Source organism: Ixodes scapularis, unplaced genomic scaffold, assembly GCF_016920785.2.
Source record: "Ixodes scapularis isolate PalLabHiFi unplaced genomic scaffold, ASM1692078v2 PGA_scaffold6__148_contigs__length_123643588, whole genome shotgun sequence".
NCBI classification, from domain to species: domain Eukaryota; kingdom Metazoa; phylum Arthropoda; class Arachnida; order Ixodida; family Ixodidae; genus Ixodes; species Ixodes scapularis.
This window is the reverse complement of record NW_024609881.1, coordinates 44,998,747-45,026,450: the sequence shown is the minus strand read 5'-3', so window position 1 is coordinate 45,026,450 and position 27,704 is coordinate 44,998,747. Positions and strand designations below refer to the sequence as shown.

Genomic DNA, 27,704 nt, shown 5'->3' with positions numbered 1-27,704 from the left:
GTGGCGCGTCCGCTGGGGAGACGGGGGTGGCATCCCTGTAACCTTTCCGCTGTAATATAGTTTGTTGTTGGGCGAGTTGGTGAACGTTTGGATACATGGTTTTGCGCAAAAAAGACGGACACAAGAGAGAAAACACAGACTCGTGTCTGTGTTTTCTCTCGTGTCCGTCCTTTTTGTGCAAAACCATGTATCCTTTCCGCTGTATCTGTTTCCGCTAAAGTGTCATTCGGTGAAACGTGGGCGTTTGCTAAAACGTCATTCGATCAAGTGAGTGCCTCCCGGCTACTCCCCTTTTGTCAGTGCAGCACAATGTCTTTGCATGCATTAACTCATGCCCTACCCAAACCTGCTAGAGGGCAGGAACTGGCCGGGGATATTGTCGAAAACCGCCACACCATGTGCTGCAGTGTGCACACCCACTTGGCAGTCAATTTTCCTGGCTATGAATGTACAGCGAGATGCCAGCAATGTGCAGAATGGGCTCTTTCTATAGAGCCACTCTGCTCGCGACACATTTACTTCGGCTGCACCGGAGAAAATAAATATTACCACTGCGAAAGCTTGAACTGTCAACCTTTATTTCAGAGAAACAGAAGTCTGATTAAACATTTATATTCTGCACATTTCATGTAAACAAAAGAAAAAAAAATGGGCCGATATTATTGTTGTTGCCACGCTGATTCTCGAAAAAATGCGCTAGCATTTCGCGCAGTGGTTATATATAAAAAAAAAGTATTGTGAATGCTGCCTCTCGGCACTTTTGTGGGGCAGAACATTCCCGAAATTCCTCTTCTCCCTGGTGCGAGCAGACACTTAACATATGCATAAAGGACCTGCGTGCCATGCGTAGAAATTGACAGAGCCATTTTGTTGTTTTGCATACATGTCCGTAGAGGCGCCTTACGGCCCGGCGACATGCTAAGACGGCTGCGCGTCTTGAATGGCATGGCGGGCCAACGAACGGAACTGCAGCCCGTGTGCTTACACGGGTCTCCAAAGCTTGCGGCAGGAGCTCCCGAGGGCGTTGGAAACACCTAGCAACCGAGGTGAGGTGGGGGACAGCGGGACTAGGGCGTATTTCAGCTGCTGGTGGGGCGCCGCGAGGCACCATGTATGGGCGGCCCAAGATGGGTTAATATTTTGTAACGAGCCATCCCCTGACAGTTGCCGCAGAGCGGCATGAACGGGGGGCCGGGGTGGGTTGACACGCGCCCCAGTGATCGACACGCGCCCCAGTGATCCACCCGCCGTCCCCCACTGCGTAGCACTGAAATCAACGAAAGGGGACTTCGCCGGCGATCTTCGGTCGCTAGGCGTTACGCGGAACCGCAGTACTGTTCCGTGGCGATGTTGCAAACTTTGGATACATGTTCTCCAACCAGTCCAACGTCGGCACATGTACCAGGGAATGATAGTGCATTAAAATACCACGATTCAAGATGTTTACAAATGATCACATGATGCAGAAATAAACACACTCTGGGCAACAAAAAATTCAAGGGTAACCAAAGCAAAATCGGTCGAGTTTGTATTCCTCGAGACTTGGCTGTTCTGACTCGCATCATTCTGTTAAAATTATACGAAAGGCATACCATATCGATTTAGAATACAGTATCCTACCGCAAGCGCCAAGTGGATACTATGTCCACTTCTTCGACAGAACCTTCCGAGAGCTGACTGCGCTTGAACCAGCTGCGTGGCAGCCTTTTCATGCCCTGCCGGAACCATTTTCTGGAAGTGTATCGCACCAGCACAAAATGGCGTCCTAGGGGTTTTATGGGCTCTGAAACAGGTTACAATTACTGGGGGCCCGGTTGGGCACAACTAAATGTTTAACGGGGCATTCGACGCGTCAGAACAATGGCGGAGCCCAGCCTCACGTGAATGCATGCAACACTGTGATCGACCAAGGCACTATCAGGATCAGCCATCTATACGACGCGTCCCACGACCCACAAGGTTTTTCATCGTGCATGTGTCCGGTCGAATCTGGCTTGAGTGGTTATCGCCTGAACGAGGCCATCAAGAAACCTTTGCGAGGATGCCATTTTGTGGTCATTGATTAGCTGGAAGTGGCTGTCCAAGTGAAGCTGCAATGCACTTCTAAAAAGTGGTTCCAGTGGGGCATGAAAAACCCGCCCCTTTGGTGATGAGAGTGCAGTCTGCTGTAGGAATAATCTGCCGAGGAGGTGGACCTATCTGTCGCCCTCTAACTGACCGGTAATTGCAGCAAAATAATAAATTGTGAATCAATATAGTACGCCCCTCGTAAGAGTTTCTGCCATCAAGGAAGGGTAGAGACAAACTACTACAGTGCATTATATAAGGAGTAAGCAATAGGCATTGTCTGGTGTACAGTCGCACTTACGATCTAAGACATTGTCACGCAAAGGCAGGCAACAGGGAAACAACTGTCAAAAACAAGAACACAAAGCAATAGAATATTGTGACCACCTGATTGGTATACAAAGTCATGTCTCGAGGCAGATGTCGTATAGATACGTGATAATGAATATGCCAGTGCAGGGAAGGAACGTGAAAACACTACGAGTGCGTTAGTTCCAATTATCAACACCTTTCGTCAATTCAGTCCTAAAGGGGCGTTACATAGTATCAAAGATAGGTACAATGTCAATTTACAGCAAAACCTGCTGAGCAGTGCAGGTATTCAACTAGCCATGCCCCAGTCGGCAGCAGAAAGCACTGCCAAGCACACACACACACACTTGGCAATTGGTCCCCCACCGAGGTAACTGCTAAAATGAAGTCTTGGCATGCTACGAGGCATCAAAATAAAAATCTTGAAACAAAGTTACTTCGCACTTACTTCAGTACTAAATTCTACAACAGATGAAAGATGTACAATAGCGTCGGAACTGAAATTTCCTACCTTTTATTTATCATTTTAATAGCAGAACTGAATTGTGGTAGCTCGTTTACTTTCTGCAAATTTGTACCTTCCACGTAACATAAAATACTGGAGGAGTGCCACCACACTGTCACAGAAAACTGGGTTAGCCTAGACATGGGCACTTGTCCGGCCAAATTGGGCGCTTAACGTATAATTTGTAGAGTTCCCAAGTTTGGGAAATGTTAATGGTGGGCACTTGAATGAAACGCGTGCTTCTGTGGTGTTTTACGATAGGAGTGATATCAAAAGAAAACAATGACGACATTCTTTACAAGCATGTTAGACCATACCTCAAAGGAGAACACCTCGAGTGAATGGAAAAGAACTCGGAACAAGAACTAAAGCATGACCCCCAATGTATGTTCAGGTGTAGAACACAGAGTAGCCTGCCCTAAAAAACATTAAACAATATCTCTAATTCATTGACCCAGCCTCTAGATCCCAGCTGGCAAAGAATCATTTCCTACTGCCCAATACATTATTGTGATGAAAAAACAGTGGTGTTTGGAGGACAGGCTTAAGAGCAAGGCCCTGTAGTCTGGCCCTGTGTACACAGTCTAACTGGCCAAGCAAGCTGGAATTCCCATCAAAGCCTCTTGGATATTTCTGGCATATGAAAGGCCTACTTGCTGCAGGCTCTATGCAATTGCCCTCAGGGTTCGTCAACCTCATCTGTTAGCATGTGCTTGATAAGACCACTTAGAAAATGCCCTGGGATGCTGCTGGAACTTGAGACTTATTGCGCATAGGTACTTCAGTGTGGCGAGCTCAAGTACTAATCCAAGCGAAGGCTTTGGGACCTATCTTGCAGTCCGGAATATGTATGCTTCGATTGAAATGGCATCAATTTCTGCACGAGTTAAGTGATTAAACACGAAGTAGGCTTAACTTATGGGTCAACTGCAAGGCATTCTGCATGGTCCATCCGGTTCTGGCAGATAAACTACTATTCCGAGCAAAGCTTTTAGGGCGTTCTTTTCACTTTTAAGGCTTTTAAACACTGTGTTTGATAATGATGGATCGGACTGGTATTAGAGAAAAGTCTTGGGGCACTTTTCAACAGTGTGCATTCGATTATGGCTTCGCAGATTGGAATTTTGAGCAAAAGCTTGGGGGCACTGCTTGCACTTAAATGGCTTTTCACCAGTGTGCGTTCGATTATGGCTTTGCAGATTAGAATTTTGAGCAAAGGCTTGGGGGCACTGCTTGCACTTAAATGGTTTTTCACCAGTGTGCATTCGATTATGGCTTTGCAGATGGGAATGTCGAGCAAAAGCTTGGGGGCACAGCTTGCACTTGAATGGCTTTTCACCAGTGTGTGTTAGATTATGCTTTCTCAGATAGGAATTTTGAGCAAAGACTTTGGGGCACTGCTTGCACTTAAATGGCTTTTCACCGGTGTGTATTCGATTATGAGATCGCAGATGGGAATCTTGTGTAAAGGCTCGGGGGCACTGGTCGCACTTAAATGGCTTTTCACCAGTGTGCACTCGATTATGCCTTATCAGATAGGAATTCTGAGCAAAGGCTTTGGGGCACTTCTTGCACTTAAATGGCTTTTCGCCAGTGTGCATTCGATTATGGTTTCTCAGATGGGAATCTTGAACAAAGGCTTGGGAGCACTGCTTGCACTTAAATGGCCTTTTGCCAGTGTGTGTTTGATTATGGCTTTGCAGATGGGACTCTCTCACAAAAGTTTTGGGGCATTGCTTGCACTTAAATGGCTTTTCACTAGAGTGTGTTTGATAATGGCGTCTCAGACTAGTATTCTCAGCAAAGGTTTGGGGGCAAAGCTTGCACTTAAATGCCTTTTCACCTGTGTGTGTTTGACTGTGGTAGATCAGACTGTTACTTTGGGTAAAGGTTTCAGGACACAGCTTACACTCATACAACTTATCACGCTTGTGCTTCTGAGTGTGTCTTTGGTTGTGGCGGGTCAGAAGGTAATTTTGAGCAAAGGCTTTGGGGCATTGCATGCACTTAAATGGTTTTTCACCAGTGTGTGCTCGATTATGAGAGGTTAGAAGGAAATTATGAGCAAACTCTTTGAGGCAAATTTTGCACTTAAATGGCTTTTCACCTGTGTGCACTTGATTATGGCGGGTAAGAAGGAAATTTTGAGCAAAGGCTTTGGGGCACTGCTTGCACTTGAATGGCTTCTCACCAGTGTGCAAATGACTATGGCTTTGTAGATGGGAATTTTGAGCAAAGGATTTGGGGCACTGCTTGCACTTAAATGGCTTTTCTCCTGTATGTGTCCGATTATGGCGTCGCAGGAGGGAATTTTCAGCAAAGGCTTTGGGGCACTGCTTGCACTTAAATGGCCTTTTGCCAGTGTGTGTTTGATTATGGCTTCGCAGATGGGACTCTCTCACAAAAGTTTTGGGGCATTGCTTGCACTCAAATGGCTTTTCACCAGAGTGTGTTTGGTAATGGCGTCTCAGACTAGTATTCTCAGCAAAGGTTTGGGGGCAAAGCTTGCACTTAAATGCCTTTTCACCTGTGTGTGTTTGACTGTGGTAGATCAGACTGTTACTTTGGGTGAAGGTTTCAGGACACAGCTTACACTCATACAACTTATCACTCTTGTGCTTCTGAGTGTGTCTTTGGTTGTGGCGGGTCAGAAGGTAATTTTGAGCAAAGGCTTTGGGGCATTGCATGCACTTAAATGGCTTTTCACCGGTGTGTGCTCGATTATGAGAGGTTAGAAGGAAATTATGAGCAAACTCTTTGAGGCAAATCTTGCACTTAAATGGCTTTTCACCTGTGTGCATTTGATTATGGCGGGTCAGAAGGAAATTTTGAGCAAAGGCTTTGGGGCACTGCTTGCACTTGAATGGCTTCTCACCAGTGTGCAAATGACTATGGCTTTGTAGATGGGAATTTTGAGCAAAGGATTTGGGGCACTGCTTGCACTTAAATGGCTTTTCTCCTGTATGTGTCCGATTATGGCGTCGCAGGAGGGAATTTTCAGCAAAGGCTTTGGGGCACTGCTTGCACTTGAATGGGTGTTCACCAGTGTGAATTCGTTTATGAATTCTCAGAGACGAATAATCAGCAAAGGCTTGGGGGCACTGCTTGCACTTTAATGGCTTCTCACCAGTGTGCACTCGATTATGAATTTGCAGATAAGAATTTTGAGCAAAGGCTTGGGGGCACTGCTTGCACTTAAATGGCTTTTCACCACTGTGTGTTCGATTATGACAGGTCAGAAGGGAATTATAAGCAAACTCTTGGGGACAAAGCTTGCACTTAAATGGCTTATCACTCTTGTGCTTTTGAGTGTTGCCAAGCAGTTGGGACTTCGAGCCAGACATAAAAGGATTCTGGCACTTGGATTGTTTATCACCATGGGCAGCCAGGTGGCGCACAATTCCACGCTGATCTCTGGTGACATAGGTGCAGGAACAGCACCCAAACGAAATGTCCTCAGTGAATTTCAGTGGGCAGCTGGTCTCCCCCAACAATGTGGCTCCATCACCTAGAAAAGACCATCTGTATTACGATACACAAAGAAAGCCCTACCAAGATAGTTACTCAAGATCGCCAATTCGGTTTACGGAAGCACTCAAATGCAACTGGCACCATTAAAGGAGCTGTGCAACAGTTTCCATACTTTGCTTAAATAATTTAGGAGTTGGTGTCTCAACCTTTTTGAAGTAAAGAACAAAAAAACACTTTTGCCTGCATGTTCTAGTTTTTCAAATGGACAAACATTGAAGTTTTCGGTGCCTCTCAACTCTTTTACCATCTTCCGAGTCACGTGCGCTGTAATGTCAATGGGGGTGGCGCGGGGTTCCGGTTCATGCGCAGTGGCGACACTATTCTTTGCATATGCAAAGAATAGCGTCGTCGCCGCTGCGCATGCGCCAAACACTAACCACATTTTGCGCTTTGTGTGCGCTATTTTAGCGCACGCTATTTCTCGGAAATCGCGTGCATATGCAAAGGGTTTTTGCGCTCCTCCAAGGAGGATTCGTGATGAGAAGTTGGTTAAAGCCAAGACGAGCACAGTTAAAAAAATGGCGGCCCCAGGACTATGGCTGCGGGCACTTTGGTGGCGTCGTGAGCGCGACGTCGGAGGCATCCTTGCGACTGCGATTTTCGATACAGTACGACATTGCACTCGGTTTGAAAAACCCAGTAAGGTGGGCAACGTTCACAGGCAACTTGATGCGTGCAACGAGTGGACGTTTATCGGCGAAGGTCAGTACACTCGTGTTGAGGCGACAAACGCAGACACCACCAATCGACCGCTCGCGTTGCATTCTCACGTTTAAACAAATGTAAACTGTTACTCTGAACCAAAAGTCTTGTTTTCTCTCAAGTTAGAGCATTTCGTCTGTGAAATAAAATCGTGAGTGACTGTATCTTGGGGGCGTTGCAAGCGCGAGATGCTTGGGCTTTTGTGTCGCAGTGGAGAAACGCTATTCTAAAGCTCTCTTGCATCGCACGTGCTAACGCAAGCGCTAAATTTCGCGCTAGTGTGCACTAAAATTGCATATGTTATTCTAAAACTCCCTGTTATAAACATGGCCAAGGTGACGCTTGGTACGCGAAATTTAGTAGTGCAAGGGCCGAAGTAAAGATTCTTTATCAGCGAGATAAAGGAAACTTTAGGAATAAGACTGAGAACGAACTGCTGAAAAATCCTAACAATATTTGGAAGTACAAAAATAAGTTATTGGGCACAGAAGCCAAGTCTGTTACGTTGTCAAATGATTCCGGTTTTCATTCTGATCCCCATGTTGTCGGCGAAGTGTTTTCGTCATACTTCTCAAGTGTATGCTTGTGTGATATGCAATCTGCGAGCTCAGAGCCACGAGTGCTTGCCATATTTACCCGAACATAGGTTGACCCCATTTATTGAACCCACCGAGAATAAATAAAAATTAATTGAAATCGAGGTCGACCTTTTTTTTTTAGGAACAGGGGAAAGTCGGGGCAAAAGAAAGAAACAAACCTTAGTTCACAGCACTCTCGGCTAAATCGCAGGGCGATGCCAAAAACTTAATCGTCGTCAGAACTTCCGGACATGTCATCGTTGTCCGAAGCTTCGTCAGCTTGGTAGACATTCTCGCAAATTGGCGACAATATCTCACTGACACCGTCCGTTGAAAAATGACGACGAGAAGAAACGAAAGGTGGAGTTGGGCGAAGCTACGGAAGACCAAATACAAATACGCGAGCAACACCGGAGTCGCCGTGAGCAACACGCAAGCCACCGCAAGCAACAAGCTAAAGTAACCACCATTGTCTCCTTTTTTTTTGTGTGTGTACATTTGAATGGAGGGCAAGGTGGATGGCACATCACGTTCTTCCCCTTCCCCTTGCCCAGCGAGGGGAAAGCTACAGGCGCGATGGCGCAACACCTCCTAGAAATAAGGCCGTAGCGCTCCGAGTGGGTACGTCACAATGTTGGAGGAAGGAAGGCCATGGCGCAACTACGTGAGAAAATTTCAGCTGTCGACGCATATCAACGTGAAAAAAAGTTTCTTCTCGAGCGGCGCGGTAATGTTCATGCGCGTTTATCCGACATTAATACACATTTTAAAAGCGCAGTCTTGTACAATTTATTATATATATAATATAAACATAATATACGTCACCAAGGTTAAAAGTATCAAATTTATATTTATGATTATCCCCATAACCGCGGGACTATGCGCAATCCCGCAGCTTCCCACTCTTTGAATGAACCGGCTCTGAATTTGCGATGCGACATCTTCCCTCGTACGGGCTCAGATTCTGGTAAACTTACGTTGTGTGTGAGCTGCTGACTGTCTGCAAAAGAATGCTGAGACATTTCAGAAGAGAAAAGAACCGAACAAAAATCCAATCATCGCCGCAGGGAGCGCACACGAGCAAGAGATGGGTCGACAATGTTAAGCCTCTCATCCCATACTGCTGGTGCTGCTCTCGTGTGTGTGTGTGTTTGCGTGTGTGGTTCTTTTGATCCTCCTACCCGTCATTTTTTTGTTGTCACTGTAGTCTCGGGTAGTTTTTTTTTTGTGTTCGCTTGATACTACGGCATTTACGTAGATTTACGAAACACGTCCTGCCACGGTTTGAGTGACGTGTGTGGCAACTAGTGAACGATGACACTGGCTGATGGCCTCTCTCTCAACAGAGGCTTCTGGAAGTTTGTGTTCAAATGTTTTCGTGATGGGTCGTGTGGGACATATGGATACGATAGACAGGTGAGAAACAACTTATTTACTCTTGGTCATGTAAGACGCAAGTGCTGTGGTTGATTTTTTTTATTTCTAAATCTCGTGATAGAATGGAATTTTGTTCTTCGTCATTATCCGTTTGCTATTGCGTCGGCATTTATAAATATGCCGATGTGTGGTAATGTAGTTTTTACTGGAAGGTAAATAACAAGTTTGTGTGATTGTTGAAAGTGCATTGTTTGTGCGTATGTGTTTATTTATACTAATGTTATTTTGTTGCCTTTACCGCATTTATACTAGAATCTTAAGTGTATTAAGGTAATAGTATTACTGTATACAAAATAGATTATATTTTGTTCTTAGGCAGCTCGAGCCCATAGGAAGAAGTAAATTAGTTGACTGTAAATAGTAAGTTTAGTACCCCTGCCACACGGAAAAGTTAATTTTGTTTAAAGTACAAAATATGCATTCCTACAGCAATAGTTGCGTGACTCAATATTTTCTACTTAAAACAATCACATTTTTCTATAGACGTCTTCTACGCATATCTTGTGCCATTTCGCATTGATCATTTAGCGGTGTAATGTTTTGCCCGCGTAATAAAGTGTTTCTGAGACCCGTTGCAAAGTGCAGCTTTCATTTTAGCTAATAAGACACGCATGTCTGACGAGAAGCGCGTTATGGCGGTCGATCCAAGCGCGTTGCCTTCGCTTCGATGCGCGCCCCCGATGGCCTTCCTTTGCGACGTCACAAGAAGAGCGCTACGGCCTTATTTCTAGGAGGTGGTGTTGGATGGCGAAACCAGACGCCCGAGGGATGTGCGCGAGCGGCGGTTTCGCGGTTCCGGCGGCGGGGGGCTGTCGGTTGCTGCTGTTGCGGTGGTTTTCTAGCACCAAAAGCTTTTTGAAACAAGAGGCGACACGGCTCTACGGCAACGCCGGCTCGGTGATTTGATAGCTCCATGCCCTCGGTAGGGTCGCAAAATTTGGTCGCGAATGTAGGTCGATCACGATTATATGTCGACCCTTAATTTTTGACAACATTTTCGAAAAAAAAAAAGGTTGCCTTATATTTGAATAAATACGGTAATCACATTGTTGCGAAAACTGATAGTGTTTTTGCCCCATTTAGCGTCGGTCACTCTGCAGTGCACGATTGTATTAGACGTTTGAAACCTAAACTTTCATTGGATTTCGATAGCGTACCAGCGTTTATTGCTAAAGGTTGCTCTGATGCATTTGTGCCGGTCTTGACCTACCTTTTTAACTTGTTTATTCAAAAATTTTCCCAGAAAAGTGGAGGTCAGCCATTGTGGTGCCTATTTTCAAATCAGGGGACTCTGCAGATGTTAGAAATTATAAACCCGTTTCCTTAATAACCATATTCTCGAAACTGTTTGAAATTGTAATAGAAGTGCACCTTTCTAGCTATTTCAAAGAAATACTAAATGAATCTCAACACTGTTTTGTTAAATCTAAAAGTGTTGAAACTAGCTTAGCTGAGTATTTGAGTCACGTTGGCCCCACTGTTTCCAGCCAAGGGCAGGTCGACGTTATTTATTTTGACTTGAGTAAAGCCTTTGACATTGTGCACCATGAACTATTAGTGCACAAGTTATCGGAATATGGAGTTGTTGGCCGTTATGTTTGTGGTTTCAGTCATATCTGTCCGAGCACATTAACAATGTTTGTGTTAATGGTGTGTTTTCGAGATCATACATATCATCATCCGGGGTTCCTCAGGGTTCTATTCTAGCACCCTTGCTGTTCAATATTTTTGCCAACGACGTCTCTCTGTGTAAAACAGTCAAATCTGCTGCAGTTCGCTGATGATACTAAGATCTTCAAACAGATCAAATCAAATATTTATTGTGTTCTCCTACAGGAGGTTATTACTGCTATTTCATCATGGTGCCTTCAAAATAAATTATGTCTAAGCCCCCAAAAAATGTGTTATCTCCTTATCGAGGAAGAAGTGTGTGCCTGATATTTTGTATAAGTTGGACAATCAACCATTGCGACGTAAATATTGCATACGTGACTTAGGAGTGTATATTGATTCATCCCTTCGTTTTGATTTGCTTGTGACTTTTACGTTTGTTTTCACATATTACCCGTCATTTCAAAAAGCCGTCCTGTCTCGTCAGGCTTTACACATCGATTGCGTGCTCAAAACTGGAGTTTGGCTCTAGTTTGGAACTGTCTGGGTGTGACCAACTCTGATGGCCTAGAACGTGCGCAGAGAAAGTTGGCACGCATTGTTTACGACCGTTATTTTTTTTTTTTTTTACTACGAGTCAATGTTGGATCGACTAAACTTGCAATCGCTGGAGGCTCGTCGCAGTCTTCGTGATTCTGTATTTTTGTATAAAACTCTGCATAGTAGATCACGTTGCCCTAGGCGTTTCTCTGCTTTCTATACATGTCCCCCAAGTAAACTGTCGACGCCACAACACATTTTACGTGCAAGATATATGTTCATTTTCCCCAATTTTACGAATTCAGAGCAATCTTATTGCACTGAGCGCGGTGGTTGACATTTTCGGGAGTGAGGGGGATTTTAAAAAGTGCACTAACCATTCAAATTTACTAACATCAGTGTTCAAGTTTTATATATGTTCTGCCACTATGTGTATGTGTTTCCTTTTTCTTTTTAAAGTGTATGTTGTGCATGAGTGTGCACCAGTATGAAGGCCTCAACTGTTTCTGGACACAAGACAAATAAATATGTACTGTAAATGACTTAATTTTCGCGAGGACCTAATTTTCGCAAATTGCTCTCAATTCATGAAAAATAGGTCCCGCAAACAATTCCGGTAAAATGTAAACACATTGGAATCTATATTGAGATCTTACAGCCTTCGCGAAAATTGGGACCCGCGAATTATTCAAAAACTTCAGCTCCGACCTAAATCGCGAAATATTGAGCCTACGAATAATAAGTCGTTTAAAGTATTTCTGTTTTTGAAAGTTTTCCTGTTTTTTTTCAGAATTTTCCTTTTTTTAGCTTCAAGAAAATCTCTTCACCATAGTACCTTTGGATTTAGAATTTGAATACTTTTTGAGAGCTGGATACATCATTATCCAGACAGTGCAACAAAAACTATTTCTGGAGACTTAGATATGTTTTCTAATTGGCAACGACTTCGACTATGGCTCAATAAAACAAGAGTCTTTCTCGAAGTTATCATTAAAAGAATTTTAACACACGATGAAGTCATGTCTCACTAATATGGATGCTTTGCTATATACACACAATTTTGGGGAACCAATCCCTCCCCATGCAATTCTGCCTCGTAAAAATAAAAACTTGAGTGCAGACGATGAACAGCCAGTTTTGGTAACTGGGTAAACAGATGTATGTTTGTCTCATTATCAACACAAAAGGGATCATTTAGATAAAAAAAAAGAGATTAGTTAAAACCTTGAGCTTCAGAGTTCACCTAGAGCTTCACTACCGTTGCCCTTCCTTCAAAAAGCATAAGACCTGGGCACCAAACAACCGGTTCAATCCCCCTTTTTCCAAATATGTGCTGCCACCTAGACATGCAATTGGGTTCAAGGCTGTTCGACACCTGAAAAATCAGTTGCATCCTGTTTGCCCATTGAACCGCTGTGACCTAGATATGGCTCCCTCAAACTTCGCCTTTATCCCCATCGCGAGTTATCTTCAGCCCCGAAGTTTATACAACGAAACCATGTTCCCTCTCTGCTTCGCCAGAAGGAAAAGAGTGAGTACCAAACCCATTTACTCAGACAAATATATCTGCAAAAGGTCCATTTATCGGGGCTTTCCAGCCAAATGTGTAACCTTCCCTTCTCTCTTTGTGTTACAATGTTCTTGAGGTTTGTCGTCTGTGGGCGCTTTTCTAGCTTGTCTCGCCTCTTCATCTATGCCCATTTACAGGCAGCCACGTTTTGTCAGAAAGTTGCCTTGCCAAGGTGTGCACACCTTGGCAAGGCAATAATTCAAGAGGAAGTGCTCTGCTGCTTGATGCCGAGATGGGAGTCTCAAGAATAAACACATACAGGGCAGCAAAAACACATACAGGGCTAAATTTGAAGATGCAGATAAAATAAGCACTATATGTAAAGAGGGAAACATTTGAACTTGTTATTCTAAAATGTAAGGAGCTCAGTCCTGCCCTTCCCAAAGGGGCAACAGATGTATACAGGGTCGTCGAAATAAATCCAAAAAAATTCACCATAGTTAGGAAAACGCGGAGGCAAAGATAAAAATTAATGATGACCGTATGCTATGCTCGATCTGCTCTAACGTCTTCCTGGCTGACAGATCATCTGAACGTCCTGGCAATGCTGTAAACTTGAGCATTCTTGTAGCCGTACGACGCAATGATTTACTTAGGCGACTTTCCGGCACAAAGTGACTCGAGTATTGCTGCCCTCCGTTTGTATTTCCTGCTCATTTTGGAGCAAGCCGCAAATTGTTTATTATGTAAAGGTCTGCTGTCGAATCACGTGGCCGCAGGAGCGTAATATGGCCGGTTAGCTTCACTGTATTGTTGACACAAAATCTGGAAAACGTCCGGATTTTCCTTGACCCTGCACAGGGGCCCTGAGTTTCGCTGGAGAAGATGGAAAGTGGACTACAGTAAAGTAGATGCAACGAAGAGGAGGTTAGAGCGACAGTGGAAATTATCGAGGAAAAAATGAACAAAAAACAAGTAAATAGCAGAGCTGGGGGAGACAAATAAAATTGGGACTCCCTCCCTCGTGGCTCTAATCCTGCACTCCTGGGGGTCTTGTGTCGAAGTGACGCCGACAGAAAAGTGGCGACTCCCTCGACGGTGGAAACAGGAGGGGGGAGCGTGTTTTTAGTTGGTTATATCCAGTCTCTTAAAAGACATGAAACCCTCCAAAATATTTTTTTTTTTGCCAGGCAATTTAATATGGTGTCAGGAGACTACCGAATATATATTTTGCTAGAGAGAAATATTTTTTTAATTAAGCCAAAAAATTCAACTGCTCAAAACTGAAACTGAAAGCTCAAGCCCAGAAGTCGTGTGGCTACACCCGACCGCATTTTTTTAAAATCCTAAAATGCTTTTTAGTGCTAGCCCCCATCCCAAAAGTTTGTCCGTCCACCGCGGATTTCCTGGCAAATTTTGGTGGAGAAATCGATATCACGAGGCCTATACACAAATTCAGTTCCTTAGCTAAATTTAGAGGGAAAGTTGATGTTGCGTGACCCAATGTCACGGGACATGAACCAATTCAGTTACTCGCTGAATTTAGCACGAAAATTCACGTCGTCTGGCCTAGACACCAGTTTCCGGGAAAATGTATGTCACGTGACGCACCAATTCCCTCACCAATTCCTCATAATGCATTTCATGCACCATAGCACTTCGCTGTCAATTTTAAATTTTTTCCTGCTTCTTCAGCGTGTAAAGCGGACGACGACGACAAAGTTGCTTGCACCGTTTGTCGTGCCGTTGTTTCGCAATTATGTCCCTTCTGCTCGATGTCCTGTGCTTGAAGATCGATTGGCCAGTGCCACGAACGAAAGCTTCGAAGTAGCAGCCCTGCGTCCGCGCGACGTTGGTCTGTCGTGTGCCGCCATCGCGTCGTCCAGCCCGCGGTACTTCGCCAAAATGACATTTACTATGTGTACTTCCTGCGATCTGTGCAACATTCTTTTTTTCTATCGATGTATTTGCAGTTTCTTGGAGGCCTCAAAAATGGGGTTCATATTCTTTTCTACTTTCTATATTGAATGTGTGCCTTAGAGGGCCAACAACTTTGAATATATTTGGTACACATCGTTAAAACGCCGCGTGACCATGGAAAACAGAGCGGGCGCGACTGAAATCAGCCAATTCTGAACCGGCTGTTTCCTAGCGGAAAGAAAACGAATTTTGAGCCTCAAATTGTGTCCTGGGTTAGTAGGGCTCTTATAGGTGTTGTTCAAATAAGAACCTCGGCAAGCAGAAATGCACTGTCAAGGTTCCTTTTAAGGTGGACTCACATGGTCCGTTCACATCTATGCTCTCTCCTAGATAGTGCTGAGGTTTGGCCGGAGAAGGTAAAAACACAGAAGAGAAAGGGGGTAACAGGCAGCCGATCTTCGCTGCTAGGAAAGCACGAACCCTGACGAACATTTCCTTGCAACCTTTTTGAAAGGCCCAGAGGCAGAGTGCCATTGTGTCTGCGGTTTACCAGGGGGAAGCCAGGGTAGATGAGCAGTGGAAGCCATGGGCGTCAGCAGGGGGATGCAAAAGGAGCAGCTGCCACACCAACCCAGACTCCCCCTCCTCCAGAACAAGTGGGGTGACCGTTGGTTCGCTGACGAGCGAAAAAACAACTGAAAGCAATTTAAAATTAAAATCGAGTAACCATAAAAACGTAAAAAAGAGAGAGGTTTTGCCCCATATTTCGTGGAAGAAATAAATGGAAAGGAAAGAGCAACCAAGCCCTACTTTTGCCTCTGCAACCTCCATCTCTAAACCTGGGTGAGGGAGCACCAATTTCTGAGAACACCGCAATACCCCGCAGTGAACGCTCAGTGGTGATGAAGCCCAGACTCCAGCTTCGAGTAGAAAGTTGGCGAAACGGCTCGTAAAACAAGTTCCCAACTAGGGCCCCATCATTCTTGCATACTCTCACATTCGCATCCACTTGTCCGTCACAATAATCCCTCAATGTCGTCGTGTGCAGCGTGTGCCCGGGGCTGTGTGGACATCAGTGGGGAGGTTGGGAAAAGTCAAGGTAAAAGAGAAACAATGATGACTATCTTCACAGGGCAAAGACCAAACGCGCCCTGTTTTCGGAACTTCGCTATCCTAGCTCCACTTGACATTTTAATAGGCAATTCCTTTTGTGTTCTCTCCAACTCCACGCCCCTAATAGGCAATTCCTCCTGTGTTCTCTCGAACTCCATGCCCCGTGTGCCGAGGACTTGGGGGTTCAGGTTGCTTTTACAAAAGCCGCGCCGACTGCCGCATAGCTGATGCACCAAAGGACGGGCAATTTTGGCCTTAAAGACGGGGCTCTCAAGCCTCCATAATAAACCACATGTTGTCGAGATGATTCACTGAAGAGCAAGCCATGAGCGGCAGTGAACATAAACCTCTGAGGAGGTTTGGGGGGGGGGGGGTGGGGGGGGTCAGGGGTCGAACGTTTGCGTTTGGATGAAGCACAAAACCGTGTTAGCACCAAGTCATCAATGCAACTGGCAGTCGGGCGATAATTCACTGTCTCACCGTTTGACACCAGGAAAAGGCGTGTCAGAGACCCCCCAGTCCACACTCGCAACCATGCATTTGTTGTTTCCGAAAGTTTGTGGCGAGCGTCACTCTCTTGTCGGCTCAGAATTTCTCCATTGGTTTGTTCCCGCGCAAACGACTGGGAAGATCTCGCGCGTTCCTTTTCTTTTAGAGCGCAGCTCTTAGGCACTCATTCCCGTGTTTCGCGCCGTCGCCGTGCATGTTGCATTATAGGACGTCACAGACTTATACACTAATTCCATTTCCTGCTAAATTTAGCGAAGAAACTAAACTGGTGTGTAGGTCTTTGACGTCCCATAATACAACACTGAGCATTCAGTTTCCCTGCTAAATTTAGCGGTAACTGATGTCACATGACCCCAAAACCAATTCAGTTTCCCTGCTAAATTTAGCAGGGAATTGAATTGGTGTTGAGGTCACGTGACGTCAACTTTCCCGTTAAATCTAGCGGAAAAACTGAATTTGTTCATAGGTGACATGACACGAAGTCATGCGAAGTCAATTTCCCTGCTAAGTTTAGCGGGGAAACTGAATTGGTGTTGAGGTCACGTGGCGTTAATTTTCCAGCTAAATTTAGTGGGGAAGCTGTGGGGGGAGGGGGAGGATGAGGAGGGGAGGAGGGTCCTCCGTACACTCCCCTTCTCCTTCATACCCTCCCCTCCCCCTCCTCTGTACCCTCCCCTCCCTCCTCCTGCATACCCTCCCATCACGGTATATCGCAAAATCAAAGTACCTCAAGAGCTGTGCTCTAATTTCGCATTACAGAGATTTGTAAACGTCTTTCAATTTTTTTATATCATCGCTAGCTAACACAAGTCAGAAAATATAGCGAGGAATGTCAGGAACTCTTTTAAGTGGAAAAATTACATCCAGCACAGCTTTTTATTTTTTAGGACGCAGAAAGTGGCCACCTCTGACCCGTGACAGGACTCAGAATGCCAATCTATTGAGGCAAATCTTATCCCAGTCACTCCCAAGAAACTTTTGCCCTCCAAAATTCAGCTTGACATAAGATTCACCCTCAACTCATCTGTTACAGGTACGTTTATAGTTGCTTTTTTAATTAAGAATGGACATTTTCAAGTAAAACTAAAGTTGACCAGATAAATACAAGACCCACATAGAGATGGCACTCTAACATCATTTTTAAATTCTGAAATAAAATAGACAGAGCCCCATTTATTTACCTAAATTCCCTTAACTGTAGTTTTAAGCTAAGGCGACAAAGGAGAAACCTATCGAAGAAAAATATATAAATAAATAGCAACATTTATTTTCAGGAAGCTCGCCCTAAACATTAGTGATGCCAGGTAAAGCCTGGGTTACATTTTAGCTCTACTCAACCTTGTTGCAACAGATAGGCATTGATTAGTGTTTATACCTGGAAATAAAATATAACTGGGAATCTGCATATGTGGACTCTGCATTTACGGTATTGGTATTTCTCAGTTTGGTTCTTTTTTTTTTATAAATCCGGAGCTTTTATGACTTTGCATTATCGAAAGTGAAATGATGAGTTTTCGGAGTTGTATAGCTTCGAAGCTTGCATGCTCATTTTGGCGTCGCCTAGCTTTCTCTCCTTTCATACTGTGAGTATTATGAAAAAAGGGACTGTTCATCGCGATAAGTAAAATGTCATGGAGGAAGTACAGTTTGTTGATAGAAACTTTGAACTTTATTTTGTTCGAAGACTCGAAACATTGTAGACAAGCTTGCTTACCTATTTGCACATTTATTCGTGCTTTAAATTATATCGATGGGCATTCAAGAACATACTTTTAGCTCTTATTCTGTTGCCATGTTGCAGAATCTGATGAATGAATGACCGGTAATTCCTTCGTCACCAACAGCCCACTGGTCCTGATATGTTCATGCCCCGTTCAACATTCATGAGTGTTTTGCGTTTGTGCTGCGGGAATTAAATCGAGAGTTGGCACAATACTTGCGGGGGCCTTTTTTTACATAACCAATGAGAACTGCAAACTTAAGAATGTTTATGCCATTTGTGTAAAAAAATTTATATGTATAATATGTTGTAAAATTGTCGCAGGAATGTATGTATTGGATGAGACAAATTAATATAAAACCTTTTGTTTATTTTGGCCGTTATATATTTCCGTACATTGCAAGGAATATATTTTACCCCGTGACACTCCACTGCCTGCCTGCCTGCCTGCCTGCCTGCCTGCCTGCCTGCCTGCCCCCCCCCCCCCCCCAATAAAGAAAAAAAGATTAACGGGTGCGAAAGTTTTGCCCCAAAAAGAAAAAATCCTGCTGACGTCCCTGGTCGAAGCCTGCTGATTTTCCCTCAGACAGTGCCAATTCTGCCTCACCGTGCGAGGGGCTCATCACTTTCTTTGTTTGTTTGGAAAGGGGCAGCTTGTACTGTTTTACTTCATGAACAGAAACTTTATTGCATGCCAGTAAAAGAAGAAAAAGCTTTTATGGCTCTCAGGTAATCTCGGCCAATGTGCCAGCTTGCGGATTCCCAGATTCAGTTCTACGTCAAAAGGTCCCAATCATCAGTTCTTCGCCGGCGTGTTCCCAAAATTTACTTTTTATTATTTTGTATGTTTGTGGGTTCCTCAATTGGTGTTTGTTCAAGAAAATCACATAAACCACCTGGTCACAAACATGCAAATGCCCGAAAATTAATGTGAGTGAAAGCATAATGCTTTAAAACAAAAATAATAATTATTATTGTTTTATAAAATGCCCTATGCAGTGCGAAGTTGGTCCGCATTATGAAAACCTGGTATCCAAAAACAAAGTCGGCATCTCTTCATGTACGGCACCTATGGCAGTGCATGCCTCAAACTAAAATGTAAGTTTATTTACACTTTTCATTGTTTGAACGTTTGAAAGTGGCAAAGATAAATTATTCTCACAATTAATTGTTATGTGCGAGTGTCGTCACTCACTGAAAGAGTCAGGTGTGTGCAACCTTGATATAAAAATAAAGCGAGGATTCCTAGTGCTTGCATGAAATTGACTCGTATTCGAAGCAACTGGCCACAATAGAGCCTTGGGCTATGGTCGACGGCCACGGCTGCACGACGTCTTTCATTTTGCGGAGATCTCTTGAGTCAAAGTCATGCAGTCAAACGCACAACACTACGGCATCTTCGTAGCCACTGAACACACAGAGCACCACAAAACATTGATTGAATTACAAAAAACATAACTTTGCCTCCGGTTCGGGCATGCAATGAATGCCTGAACCGAAAAGGACTTTTGAGCGCTGTTAAGGCGGCCAGAAGTGCCTGGAATATCAAGTACAGCAACTTAAAACTCCGCCGATTTTCTGATAGTCTTCGATTTGACTGGATATTGGCAGACCGCATCAACAACCTTTTCTCAATTCATTGCGATAATGTTTTATCAAAATAAAAATTTTCCGTGAAGTTATTGAATTTCCAAATTACGCCGGCCGCAAGGGTAGAAGGCGACTTTCTACTGGCAACAATAAAAAATCCCTGTTTTCCTACCCGTGTACGTCACTCGCAGGCAGGCGGACGAGCGACCCGGGCAACCGTGAAGCTGCTTTCCGGGCGCCAGCCACCGAGATTACTTTTCACAGCTTCAAGGTTGAAAGCTCCTTTGCAATGGCTAGCAAGCTGTGCTCCACAGTAGACTGTAGGAACCGTACCCGGAAAAGCTTCTTTTTTACCCTTTTTTTTGTGGTAGCACAAAATGTGCTCCCTGGCAGCCACGGAGGCCAGCCGCATCGAGGTGCTTTCGCACAAGCTGTGTACCGAGAACTAGTGTCGCATGAAACATCTTCACTTTTGCTTGGAATACTTTATAGCCGCGTGCTCCGAGTTGAGTATCCTTTTGTAGCTGGAACAGCTTCAAGAGCGGCAAGCACCCCTCCAAAGAGGAGTACTAATAACATTGAGAAAAATAGTGCACATTCTAGCACTATAGCCGACTTCTGGCGCAGTCACGCATGTTGTACACAATTGCTTCAGAGTATTTTTGTATTATTTAGACACTACATTTTTTTTGGACATTGAATCTAGCTCAGGCTACTCTCGGAGTTCCACTCACGCAGCCGATCGGTTGAAGATGAGAAGCGAAACGTCTATACAAAGTTCAAGTCTGAGTATAGACGTGACTTTCGGCACATTGCTATTCGTGTCTCGTGTTACAGATGTTTAGGGAGCAGATGTTGAGTTTCATTATTATACGATGGAGCCATTGCCTGGTTTGTCAAATGGTAGGTGTGCAATATTCTCTCGCAGAAGAGGTGGTGAAAAAAAAAGTGAAAAAAGAGTGAAGTAAACAGAGAAAAAAACTGGCTCCTTGTGCCCCCCTTCAGACCCCTGGAAATTCAGACACCCCCTAATTTCTGGGGTAACCCCTGCTTGCAATCGTCTATACATTTCAATGTTTACAAGAATCAGTCTGCTCCGTTCACCCTTAAGCTGAGACTAGAAGCTCCGCCTTCAGTGCGAGCTTTCTGTCCTTGCCAACACTAGTGTGAACGCGCACTCAAACCAACCAAAGCACTGCAGAGACCAGCGAGCTTGTGCTGAAGGCCGAGCTTCTAGTCTTAGCTTAAGAGTGAACGGAGTATACATGTGTTAGGTCACAGCCCAGCACCCTTATGTTCCCCACTTTCGAAGGCGAATAAAGTGCACACCACCTGCACTTATATGCTGAAAATAGCACCGACCAGAAGCACTTTTCTGGAATGGTTTATAGATATTTTGCTAAATTACTTATGCACCAAGGAGCATATGCATGCTATAAGACCAGTTACACGTGCTGGAATCTCCAACAGTAATTTTTCGAAAAAAAATTTAAAACAAATGTCACATTCATTCGAGGTAAAACAAGCGTGGGGGCACCTGTACCCAGATTTCAAACATTCTCCGTGGTGCTTGAGTAATTTGTAAAAAAAAAATGTACTGCGCGACCCTTCAACCTTTCTTCGCCAGCGTAACTGAAGCTTCGGATAGAAGAATGGATTCCCTAGCGATCAAAACGGCGTGGGAAAGGTTTCATAGATAGTATCCCACTTTATGCGACCTTGTAGAGTTCAAGCGCCGAAAAACCAAGGATCGCTGGACTAGGAAGCAGGAAAAACGCCCTAGCAGCACACTTCCCTGGCTCATAGTTGGGCCAGTTGGGAGCAAGCTTGGGACAGGCTTGAGCCAAGTTGGCTCTACTTTAAAATTCCTCTTGTCCTCCGCAAGCCCAGCCCTTATCACCACGCATACCTTTTTCTGGGATTTGGACTCTACTGAAGATGCCTCCCTGGTGGAGGATCTCGGAATTTTCATGTGTCCAGCAGTCTGAGGACAGCTGTACAAGAGCTGCTCTAGAATACAACCAGCCGTAGTCAAGCCACCGCCACGTTTTATGTTTATTATAGAGGTGGAAAAGATAGACCTACCGTGACCTGAAGACTGATTCAGTTCCATATGAAATGTTGGATGGGGTAAGGCTCCAAAGACATCCACCAAACGCCGTCTCACTAAAGCCAAGCCGTTTTCCACCAGGCTCCTGCAACTGTAATCGTGTTGCATGTTTAGATAGCGGAAGGTTAGTGATGACAATGATTTTGAAGGTTAGTGGTGCACAAGCTACGAGGCCATCCACGCCAAATTAAAGTAAGAATACTTTGGTAAGGGTTTCACAAAAGTTCAACCTAAAACTTAGTGTGAAACAATAATTGGAGTAAAAGGCCAATGCTAGTAAGAAAGTATATTACTCAAATAAAAGGGACTATGGGATTCTCCCCCAGCAGAAGAGCCGGATGAAATGGGATCTGTTGACGAAAAAACTCGGGAAAATGAATGCGAGGCTTTGGCTCTAGACCGGGACAGGACCACTAGAGATGTAAAGTAGTAAGAGTATCACCACACTGATCACAAATCTCGGACGGCACAACAAGGTTTCATGAAGACGAATCTTGCATGGAAAGCTTTCCCAGGCCCCAAGAGCAGCTTTACTAACGCGGAGCTTTTTTTCGCACTCACTGTCCCATTCCAATGGCCAAAAAAGGAAAAAGCGACCACTTTACTAAAAGCTTTATATCCTGATATGGTAAACAGGAAGACGATTGGAGAAGGTCCCCCAGGACCCGCAAGCCTGTCAGCCTTCTTGTTGCCTTCTATGCCAACATGACTAGGTACCCAATAAAATTGTATGCTTTGACCGTCCAGAAGAGCAGCCTTGAGTTTATGCTGAATTTGTTGTACAAGCATGTTGTTAGTATCTTTAAGAGAGCAAACTGCAACAATCACACTCTGAGAATCAACAAACAGAACAGCCCTTATTATTTTTAATGAATAATGTAGTCAATGTGATACTGCATAGGGTTCTGGAGTAAAAATGCTGGCAATCAAATTAAGTCGCTTAACTTTAGAGAAGTGTTTTGAATACATAGCACAGCTAATAAAAGATGAAGTCTTGGTGCCATCTGTATAAATATGAAGGTAACCATCATACTTTAATTGAGCTTCACAAAATTCTCGCTGATGTACAGTGTAGGAAATGCACAGATTTGTTAAATTGTGTGAGAGACCAATTGCAAGCAACTGGCAGCGTCTTCCAAGAGGGAATACCATCGTCGGCTTTCCGAACGAGGCCGACCTGGTCCAGTGAAAGAAGCAGCGGAATGCAAAGGTCTCCAAAGCGGGAGCTTAGTGGTGGCACAATGCTTGGCTTGACGATAAAGAGACGAGAAAACCTCAACCTTGTAGGTGATGAGCGAGTCGGGTTTTGAGGGTCAGCCAGGATCTGGTAAGCATATGTTAGTTTAAAGATGTGTATGTCGTTTTTTCAGTGATAGCTCATTAGATTCTGCACACAAACTGAGGACAGGGGACGTCCGGAAAGCATCAGTTGCTAGTCCGAAGCCAAGATTGTGAACTGGGTCCAACATCCCCAGGGCAGATAGCCAGGCGGATCGATACACCACTGCACCATAGCCAAGACGAGATCTTACAAAAGCATTGTACAACCATAGAATACATTTTCTGTCAGAACCCCATGACTTCTAAGATTTTCAAAAGATCTATAGATTTAAGACATTTTGTTTTCAGAGCTTTTAGGTGGGAAATAATATTAAGCTTTTTATCAAATGCCACACCTCGGCAGAATCCACACTGGTTGTTATCGAAGACCTTCTGTTCCACCAATATTACATACACCAGTATCAAACGTTCAAACGTTTTTCTGAGGCATCTCGTCAGTTTGACCAGACAACGTCTTAACAGCTGTGAGGGGTCTTTATTTGGTATTAGAAGGGGAATAATGTGTGCATGTTTCCAAGTGTGGGGAAAACATACCTTTTCCCATAAAGTATTGAAAAGGAGGTTCTCAAGGGACTCCATGGATAAGTTACGAAACACTTCATAGTGAGGTCCATAATGAGGAGCAGAGAGCTTTTCGTACATTAGGGGTCGTCTCAAGTTCACATTGCGTAAATGGCTAGTTATAAGAGGTTGCATTTCTTCCAGATACAATTAACTTTTGTTGCCCCGCACTAGCTTTAAACTGTGCGAAGTTAGCACTGTAGTAGGCCTAGCTAGATGAATTATAGAAATGTTCCCCAAGAATGTGACCAATGTCTTTTAATGACAAACAAGGAGCATTAAAAGTTGGGATAGCAAAGCACCTATAGCCCCTATTTACGCTCCTATATCTGTCCCAGGCCTCCCTGGCAGGGACAACACTAGTAAAAGAAAGGAACTTCATCTATGACTTCCGCGTTTTTCCTGCTTCCTAGTCCAGCGAGCCTTGGTTTTTTGGCGCTTTAACTCTAAAAAGTCGCGTGAAGTGGGATACTATCCATGAAACCTTTCCCACGCCGTTTTGATTTGCTAGGGTTGTGGCACACTCCTCGTTCCTCCAAGGTTTAAGTTTTTTCGGCACATTACCAGACGTTTGTGGAATAGAGCGTAGAGCAGCACTTAGTATCTGCTCTATGACATAGAGCATAGCATTCTCAAGACACATAGAAGAAAGAAGTGAAGGATCTAGAGTGGAGTGAAAATTAAAAAGTGTCCAGTCAATTTGTCTAACTTCCAGCTAGGGACCCCACTTTAAAAGATTAGGCAATTGAGTTCTCTCTAAAACAATAGGATAATGATCACTTCCATAAGGGTTGCGGAGAACCTTCTACAAAGAGCAAGGAGGTAATGAAGGTGAAGCAAGGGAAAGGTCAATAGATGTGAACGAGCTGTGCGTGGCATTAAAAAAAGTTGGCTCTCTCCCTTTAAAAAGGCACAAACCTGAAGACAATGAAAGGCGTTCAATCAGACAACCACGGGAGTCTTGACAGGTAGGATGATGGACGTTAAAGTCACCCAGAATTAAAAAAGGTTGCGGAAGCTGCCCTACGAGTGCCTGCAGCTCTTGAAGGTTTAAAGGAACATTATGCGGTAAGATGCAGGGCAAAGAAACCTTTACAACTCAGTATGTTTATAACCCCCCCCCCCCCCTTCTTTTTTCGTTGCTACTCCAGAGAATACTTTTTTTTTATTTATGAGGGACTTTCTCCTCCATTTGGGGGTGTTAATTTGACAATTATATTTGTCTCATGTGGTAACAGTAATCCTCCATTGCACCCAAAGACTGAAGTTAAACAAGCTATGGAGCTGGTCGAAGCATGGGGGGAAGAACTCGAGAACGACACTCCTGTGAGGTGGCTGCCAAAGTTCGGCAGTCCCTCTGAGGCCGCTAGGATCTTGCTCTTCAGGTAACCCTCCCGTACGTACTTGTAGTTCTAAGTAACGTCGTATAAATAGGTCACATTTAGTCCTTCCAATGCTTCTATCCTCGGGGACAATTTTCTGATGGAGTTCAGCAACAACGAAAACATAATCGGGTGCCTCAATGATGTCTACATGTCGCATGGGTCGTGCAATATTGTTGGTACTTTCAGTAAATATCACTATGAACTAAACCCTTATGTTGAAAAATTACAAAAAAAAAACAAAAAAAACACCCATTCGTTTTCTTTCCCGTGCAATGGCAGATCCGGAAAAAATAAAGGAACGAAAAAGCTTTCGTTCCAACTCGCAATTTTAGAACAAGGGGCCACATGATCTGACGCCAGTGTTCATCATAATCATGCGCTGGGGTTGGCAAAGCATAGAGCATGGGCTGAGCTCAAGACACTGTTTTAGTGGGGCTATTCTATTATCATCTTTGAATGCGACAATGTTTGCCGGTACTGTACCGAAGCTGGAACGACGCGGACCGGGTCGACAATGGATCATCTTAGAAGGTAAAGTAAACCAGCGCGAAAAAACGAGACAGAAGAAACAAGGAAGGCACACTCACAGAGCTGTTTTAGGTTGCTGAAAAATGTACCTGTTTGTTGAATAAGGAGAAGTAGAAGTGTCAGAACATGAAATCGACCTCACCTCCAAAAGCTGGCTGAACCCGCTGAACTATTTTCAGTGCCTGACAAAAGAGTCGGTAAACATGAACCACCACCGTCGTCGCAAGTGCAAAGTTTTGCCGATGGGCGCGCCACTGAAACAGGGTCTTTTGGATAGATGGGTAGCGTCCCCTCCCGGTGCCAGCAATATCCAGAGTCCGCGAAGCCTTTTTCGGAGGAGTACAATCTGTAGTCACTCGCAACATTTCAGTTTCGTTATCAACGCATTAGAATGGCAATCTGGACTAGTTGGTTCATGATAACTTTCAGGGCGCCGAAATTACACAAGGACAAGATACAAGAAAGGAGACGTGAACAAGGCGCTGAAATTACACAAGGACAAGATACAAGAAAGGAGATGTGAACAAGGCGCCTTGTTCACGTTTCCTTTCTTGTATCTTGTCCTTGTGTAATTTCGGCGCCCTGAAAGTTATCATTATCAACGTTCCCGCGGGGGAGTGAAGGAGTTTCGCGGCTTTTTTGTTTCGATTGCTGGGTGGGCTCTCTCGCTGTACGTGCTTGCTATCGTTCCTCTCGTCATGACCGACTCGCCCGAGCATACTGCGGCGATGACATCGTTGCAGTTAATTTCAGGAGGTCTAATAAAACGCAGTGCGAAATCAGCGACAGCGACGAAGACGACGAGGCAGCCGTTCTCGGCGAAGTGTTTGCCGAGTCGTTCGCCTGCCAGCGAAGACGCCCAAAATATTGCGTTATGTCGAAGACGTTTTGTGCGCCTATTCGAATGAAGAGCTAGCTATGTCGTTTGTTCGTTGTGTGGTCTCTGTGATGTAATTGAAATAATTAGAAGACAATACGCCAAACACTCCGCCGGTGGAAGTCGCCGTCGAGGGTGACGATCGCTTTCTTAAAGGGGTCATGAAACGATTTTCCTACTTCTTCCTCCTTAGCTTTAATCCTCAACTCAAATGCGAATTGTGAAATCACATGGTCGTGACATTCCTTCGGCACCGGTGCGATGACTCCTAGCTTCCACCGTGCTTTTTATGCACACCATAGAACTTGTCATTCCCCAGTGACGATAAGTTTCGTCAGGGCACTCATTGGCCACGAACGCGAATCCAAATATTCGTCGACGGATTGATTGTTGACGAGCGGATACGTCCGAGTGACGCAGTTCCCGTGTCCAATGCGTGAGCTGGGCTCTGCTGACGTCAGTTTGGCGCCGGTGACGCGCTTTTGGAACCGCGGATGTATCATAGTGAAAAGGCGGAGAGCTTTCAAAGGCAAGAAGGTACAAAATAGTCCGCTACATTTTCAAATGTTCGTATCGAAATGCTGGCTTTTGACTTTCTAGCCTCTTTCGTTTGGCCAACTAAACGATATGCGATTAGTAAAGTCCCAATTTAAAATGATTCATCCCAACCCAAAATTCGTTTCATGGCCCCTTTAACTGCATCCTACGTCTCGTGCACGCACTTCTAGTTCTCTTCATAAGTTTTATTTAACTGCAAGAAAAAATAAATTGTATCTTAACGTCGGGGTCACCGTTAATCAAGTAGTAAACAATGAAAATTTTTGTCCCCTGTGTGTGTGTGTCTGCGTGTGTACGAGGACGCATGCGTGTGTTTCGTGTGAAAATTCGTATAGCGCCGTAAATATAGCTCTAAACATTTCTTTTTTTCCTTCGTTGTAAAATCGTTTTTTTTTTTTCCTTTGCGTGTGTCCTTTAAGATTTTTAGAAGAGCTGAAGAATACACTTGGGCAATTTTCAGTCTGTTGACATATGTTTAGTAGGTGATTTCAATATTGATACGCTTCAACCATAAACCGTACGTCAAGTCTATTGTCTGTGGCTATCATCATCTTTTAGCGCATTTTGGTCTGGAGGAACTGATTTTAGCTCTGACTCGAGAACTTTTGGATAATCATCTTGTGGCCTCATGTCTGGATCATATATAAGCATACGCGCTCCGAATGTTGTTGCAAAATCGACCGTAATGGAGCAAAAAT

General features: G+C 44.3%; 1 protein-coding gene across 2 annotated transcripts; it reads right to left on the bottom strand.

The window, feature by feature from the left end:
- Positions 1 to 545: 545 nt before the first annotated feature.
- Positions 546 to 25,752, bottom strand: LOC120838320 (zinc finger protein 91-like). Of its 2 annotated transcripts, none has more exons than XM_042294461.1 (3): positions 25,714 to 25,752; positions 21,732 to 21,847; positions 546 to 6,392 (listed from the first exon to the last, which is right to left on the bottom strand). In XM_042294461.1, exons 2-3 carry the CDS (start codon positions 21,757 to 21,759, stop codon positions 3,943 to 3,945), a joined length of 2,478 nt encoding a protein of 825 aa, XP_042150395.1. In that variant the 5' UTR covers positions 21,760 to 21,847; positions 25,714 to 25,752; the 3' UTR covers positions 546 to 3,942. The 2 variants fall into 2 exon arrangements, with proteins under 2 accessions (XP_042150395.1, XP_042150396.1); XM_042294462.1 differs by having other exon boundaries at positions 25,661 to 25,721.
- Between the last annotated feature and the right edge of the window lie 1,952 nt (positions 25,753 to 27,704).